The sequence below is a fragment of the Benincasa hispida genome, chromosome 3 (assembly GCF_027475165.1).
Source record: "Benincasa hispida cultivar pf3 chromosome 3, pf3_genome.v1.1, whole genome shotgun sequence".
Taxonomy (NCBI): domain Eukaryota; kingdom Viridiplantae; phylum Streptophyta; class Magnoliopsida; order Cucurbitales; family Cucurbitaceae; genus Benincasa; species Benincasa hispida.
The window spans coordinates 51978120-51984133 of NC_143480.1; the positions used below are offsets into that span (position 1 = coordinate 51978120).

At 34.4% G+C, this 6014-nt stretch overlaps 1 protein-coding gene and 1 long non-coding RNA gene across 5 annotated transcripts; both read right to left on the bottom strand.

Moving 5' to 3' along the window:
- Positions 1 to 582: 582 nt before the first annotated feature.
- Positions 583 to 2056, bottom strand: LOC150037372 (uncharacterized). Its single transcript, XR_016528439.1, has 2 exons — positions 1918 to 2056; positions 583 to 805 (listed from the first exon to the last, which is right to left on the bottom strand). It is a non-coding gene; the product is annotated as an uncharacterized LOC150037372 (long non-coding RNA).
- A 162-nt stretch (positions 2057 to 2218) lies between these two features.
- LOC120074401 (BRISC complex subunit Abro1-like protein) lies at positions 2219 to 4991 on the bottom strand. Of its 4 annotated transcripts, none has more exons than XR_005480982.2 (3): positions 3970 to 4980; positions 3757 to 3849; positions 2219 to 2535 (listed from the first exon to the last, which is right to left on the bottom strand). XR_005480982.2 is itself a non-coding variant. In XM_039027515.2 (3 exons), the coding sequence occupies exons 1-2, from the start codon at positions 4940 to 4942 to the stop codon at positions 3793 to 3795; spliced, it is 957 nt and encodes a 318-aa protein (XP_038883443.1). In that variant the 5' UTR covers positions 4943 to 4991; the 3' UTR covers positions 2219 to 2535; positions 3757 to 3792. The 4 variants fall into 4 exon arrangements, 2 of the variants coding, with proteins under 2 accessions (XP_038883443.1, XP_038883444.1); XR_005480981.2 differs by having other exon boundaries at positions 2219 to 2807; XM_039027515.2 differs by having other exon boundaries at positions 4043 to 4991.
- Between the last annotated feature and the right edge of the window lie 1023 nt (positions 4992 to 6014).

Genomic DNA, 6014 nt, shown 5'->3' on the forward strand with positions numbered 1-6014 from the left:
GCATAATTGTAATAAAATTAAATTTAGAAGGATACTTGAGTCCAAAAATGTTTTTCAAATATAAATATTCATTTTTAATATAGTATTAAATATAAGTTTTAAAATAATTATAAAAAAAAACAATTTATACCTCTAAATTTTGAAGGATATATCTAACGTTTAAAATGTTGATGTTTATGAAAATATTTAAGTCTAATTTTATGAAAATGTTGATAAAAAAATATATATAAGAAAATGTCAATGTTGATAGATGTTGAGGGTTGTTCAAGGCTAGTTGGCCCAAAACCCACATGCGGGGCCAAGTTCAAAGAGTATCGGGAAAAGAGCATAGAGAGCCCGTATCCCAAATGGGAATATCAATGCCTTGGGGATTGGGCCGACTAGGTAAGTTGGTAAAAAAAAACCAACCGAAAAATAAACGAGATGATGTTGGATTGACGGCCTACCACATTGAGCGCAAAAAATATCTTTGACGCCACGTATGTCACATGCAATTATGGACATGTGTTAGAGGAAAAACTTATGAATAGTTCAATTGAACCATTCCAAAAGAGAGAGCAAGTTATCTCCAAAGAAGAGACATAATCTTAATTCTTTTAGTACTATGTTGAATTATTCACTTACTGTACTAGTTTAGCATCGGAGTACAGTAGACTCAGTACCATACAGGAGTGAGGATCTCTTTGCAAGTTTGCTTGAACAACTTCAAGACTAGACCAAAAGGAAGTAGGTTGAAAATAAAAGCCACTACACACCGCCATGCAACCCAAAGCGAACAAGATTTGAGTGCCAACAATAGATATTCCTGAAAAGTTAAAAGAAACAAAAAAAAAAATAGAAAAATATATTGAAACTAATAAATAGTTTTTCATTTTTTGAACAAGTTAACATGTTATACTATATTTATATTAGTGACATTTGTTGCTTATTTTGATGTTTTATGGATTTTTTAAACGATAGAATGGGAATGTCAATTCACTCCTTAATTTAATAACTCATAAAAATGTAAAAACATTGATGAAAAAGTCAGCATTTTGATAAAAATTTAATACCATCGTTATCTATTAAAACTATAAACTAATCATTATATTAATCTAAACTTTAATCTAAAAAATGAATTTAAACCATATGTTCAAATTTCATTTTAAAAGTGTATTGCCTACGACTATTTTTCTTTCAAATTATGTGATAGTTTTTCTTGTTATTTTGTTAATCCCTACATTTCTTGTTGTCCTTATATTTAAAGAAGTCATAAACACATCGTTCATATTATGCATTAACAACTTTTAAGTAGGTATAGGTATAAATTGATTTTTCTCCTAATTAATGAGATTAAAAATTCAACATGAGTGAGGATATGCCTTCCCCATTGCCGGGAGGAAAAATTAAAAAAGGAAGAGACTAAGAGAACTAAGAAAAAATAAATAAAAGATGAGAAGAAAAAGTAAAATTACGTATTTATTATTTAAACTTTAAGTTTTTATAGTGTATACAGATTACGAAAATAAAAATAATATACTTCAAGCAATGGAGAATCCTGGTCTCCAAAATTTTGGTTGCATACAACATTTTTTAGACTCTGCTTTGGAGAAGATCGGGGTTTCTTATTTGGATTTGGAATTATCCTTATTCTTTTTCATTCTCTATATTTGTTATTTCCACATAATATGTCATCATGTTACTTCAAATTCACCAGTCACTAGTCGTATTAGACTGAACTTATGAACACAAGTAACTATTTTTAGTTGTTACAAATTACAACACCTCAACAAAATAATTTTACCAAAGAAGCTATATCCCTTATGGTTTCAAAGAGCAACTTGTTAGAAAAATTAAAAAAAAAAAAAAAAAAAAGGACGGCTCTTTCCTCCAAATAATCAAATACCCTCAAAATAAATGGCATTACTTAATACTTACCATTTCATCCACAGATTGGTTCTTATCTGATCATGATTTGAGAGGAATCTTCAAGTATTCTTTATTCTTTTAAGAAGACAAAATCCCAATGAATACTACAGATGACACAAGAACCTGTGAACAAAATAAGAATTCTTCCTCAATCACATCTCCAAAAAGAAAAAAAAAAAAAAATCCACCCCAACTCACCTTAGAGCTGGAAAGTATCTAGAAGCTTTTTCTTGAAAGGAACGTTTGAGAAGTCATTTAAAAAAAAAAAAAAAAAAAGTGAAAAGTAGCAACATTGATACAAGTCCAATCAAGAACAGAACACTTTGTATGGAATATATGAAATCATATCCGACAGAGTAGGTTCTTCAAGTGATAAAAGGTAGGGAATGGCACTATAGAAGGAGAACCTCATACACAACAACTCATTCAATCTTTGATGATGTCCACCAAAACAAACAACTGCCTAAACTTAGGGCCATTCCTAGGACTTCTCAGGATTGCTTGGTAGCTCCATACGGCTCAGAAAGTCACCATTGTATTGTCAACAGCATGCAGCATTCAGGTCTTGATGCCAAAAGTCTGCGGTTTCATTCCAAGGTCGACTTCTTGCAATCCCTGCTTCCCAAACTTAGATGAAGATGAAGAAATAGAAATTAGATAAAGAGTAGAGGTTGCAGGATCTTGTTTCTCTACTTGTTTTTCACCTAAATGGAACAGTTTTACTTGGTTCCTAATGATTCTTGCCTACATCATGGATAAAAACAATGGTTTGGTGACTTGTACATTTATCTGGGTGCTTAATAAAACACGAAAGAATTTGCATTAGAACCCAGAAAGCAAAAATTAGAAATGCAAAGCCAATGAGTCAAATACAATAGATCAGCGATACCATATCAAACCTGCACGTTCAAGACATAGCATTGATCAGTCCATAAAGATTGTGAAACATGGGAGTACAGGAGAATGATGAGAGCTGGTAGGAACTACGAAGTGAGAATATATGGGATGAAATCCCCCCACTTCTTTCTTTTGCCATCAGTTTCAGGTTTGAAAATGGGGGTACTTTCTTGTGCTATATGTGGAAGGGTGGGTAATGTTGCCTAGTCTTAAAAATGAACTAGTAATTGTGAACACCCATTTTGCACCAAACTTGCCATGCTATCTCAATATTAAAGGCAAAGGGGGAAAATCAATATTAATTTCAGTCAAACTTCAAGAAAGCAAACGATAGAGAATTGGTTTTTCACTATTCATTAAGAAAAGAGAAAAGAGCAATAGATTCATTGAGTACTGGTTACTCATGAAACAGGAAACTGAACTTTCAGCTCTTGCCATGGATTATACCATTTTCTTTTATCCAAATCAACTACAGACGTTTCTATCCAGAAATGATGATGCATACAGAAAGGTTAGGAGTTTGCATCTAAAAAAAATCCAAAGAAGAACACTAGAACGGTTCGTAAAGTTAACAAAAATGTAAGAAACATGATGAATCAAGATTACATACTATTATACAGAACTCCAACACTCATCTTGAGCATTTTATTTTGGTAAGATTATAACTTTCTTTTGGAGAAGAACAATCATCTCAAAACTTGATTAAACGTAATAACTTCAACTCAAAATCCTTTTGCATTACCCAACCTAATGATAAAATAAAATGTTGTCCATTAACTCAGCTAAAATGATTGGTCCCCATTTCGCCATTACATCTAACATGATTGGCCCCATTTCGCCTCACTACAAGTATATATTATTGTATGCAAATTATGTCACACAGGTTTCATAGCAAAATGATTAGATATGCAAATGACAGAAGGATAATCGGAGAGGACGAAATTAGCTTACATGAACAAAAAAACGCCGGTAGTATGAACAAATTTCTTACTCAGATCCAGGGGACCTCACAACTTTATATCTTAACTTCCTGTTGTGGTTTTCCTGCAAAACATTGGGAGAGATCATGCATACAACCTTGAAGAAATTGAACAATCAAGAGGAGCATTAAGCAATGACGAACACATAGAACAATGTACTAGTCATTAAAACATAAAAACCCACCTAACAAGCACACCTAATTGGTAGCTTAGCTGTTAGTCCTCAAGGGTACATTCATATAGAAGCGAATGAATACCTGTTCAAGAACCTGAGCAGAACTCTTCTCAACGAGCCTCGCCAAGCACTCAGTCTTGGCAAGCATTTTTTCGTATAAATCTTCCAACCCAGCAGTATAATTTGCTGCCTCAGAACCCAGTAATCGGGTCAAGTTCCCAACCTCAAACCCTTCAGCGCACATATTCATTTGCTTCTGATCTTTCGAGTTTTGCTTCATCAGATTCAAATTCTCATCATTCTTATCCTCATTCATCGGAGAAGCTCTCATCTCGCAAAGCAAATGGGGTAAAGGAGAATTAGGGGTAAACGATCCATAGTGACCACGAAATGCCGGCCCAATATTCACAATGTCAATGGATTTCGGCTCAAAGAACTCATTGGAAGACCGAAATTGGAAAGCGCGGTACTCGTGTGTGTGGATAATTTGATCAGATAGCGGCGAAGTCAGAAGCAGAAACACACTAGGGATTATATTGGTGGGAGCGTCTTTAACAGGAAACGAAAATGGCTTCATCGAAGGTAAAGAGGAACTCACTAAGTATTCACGCATGGAAGGTCGAAGCTGAGTCCTCCGGCGGCCGGCAAACCAACCTAGCAAAGAATCGTGGGGTTGAGCTTGACCGTCGGTCTGATGTCGGTCGAGAAGGCGGTTAAGCGATTGCGAGTTTACACGTCCGAGAGAGTCGTAGAAGCTATTGGTGGTACCGGAGCAGAGAAATCCGGTGACGGTGGCGACGCGTAGTGATGGTTCGGTGTTGGTTGAAGAAGATGAATCATCGGAGAGGGATAAGGGGGTAACGTCGGAGACATGGCCGAAAAGAAGGCCGTCGACGGCGCCGGAGGAGGAGGAGAAGCGTTGGATCAAAGAGGCTAAGATTGGGCCTGAAATCGCAACCTTCTGCAAGGAATCGTCTTCCATGGCGGATTCACATTTATCATCCTCACTACCAAAGGGATCCAGCTTTTAAGCTACATTATTAATATTCTTTCTCTCAAACGACATGTGGTTTTTACCAAACTCGATTTGTCGTCCAAAATCCAAATTACGGTAATGGTGAATGTGAGTGTAATATATTTCTATATTTTAGGTTAAAATTGTTGTGAACTCGAGAACCACAACAACGGAACATGAATACCAATATAATATATATAATATAATAATAAAATAAATAAATTAAACATAACATATAAATAAACAAAGTAAAATAAATTAGCAAAATATAAAATAAGAAATTTATTAAGTTCTCCACTTTCGACAACACATAGTGTAATAGATAAGTGACACATGACCAATGAACACTAATAATGGACAATTTAACATATTTATAGTCCCCTTAGATGTCCATTATATATGAAACATTTCTCGTTAAAACCTTATTAGAAAAAAACCAATTGGGAAAAAATCCTAATGAAAGAAAAAAGTACATATTTCATATTTTCTTATAATCTGATACTCTTAAAAAGAATACGGTATATTTACTCCCACTCATGAAAACATCACTTGAGATCTCTGAGTCACCGCATTCCAATGTTGTGCACCAAGTTTTCAAAGGTTGCAGTTGGTAATGATTTTGTAAATAAGTCTGCCAAATTATCCTTCAAACAATTTGTTGTATAGTGATGTCAATATTTTCTTCAAGATCATGAATATAGAAAAGTTTTGGTGAAATATGTTTTGTTCTATCTCCTTTAATTTATCCTCATTTGATTTGGGACATGCATGTTGTGTTGTCTTCGTATGATATCATTGGAATATTTTTACTTGAAGAAAAACCACATGTTTCACGAATGTGCCGAGTCATTGATCTTAGTCATACACATTCTCGACTAGCCTCGTGAATTGCAAGAATTTTAGCATGATTTGAGGAAGTGACTATTATGGTTTGTTTCACTGATCGCCATGATATAGCAGTTCCTCTATATGTGAATAGATAACCTATTTGAGATCTAGCTCTGTGTGGATCAAATAAATACATAGAATCTACATAACC

What these genes read in the sequence shown, in the direction of transcription:
- LOC120074401 (XM_039027515.2), bottom strand. Translation starts at nt 4,942, where the DNA reads ATGGAAGACGATTCCTTGCAGAAGGTTGCGATTTCAGGCCCAATCTTA. An exon ending in CTGCTCAGGTTCTTGAACAG is followed by an intron (nt 3,850 to 4,042) that starts GTATTCATTCGC and finishes AATGTTTTGCAG; the next exon opens with GAAAACCACAACAGGAAGTT.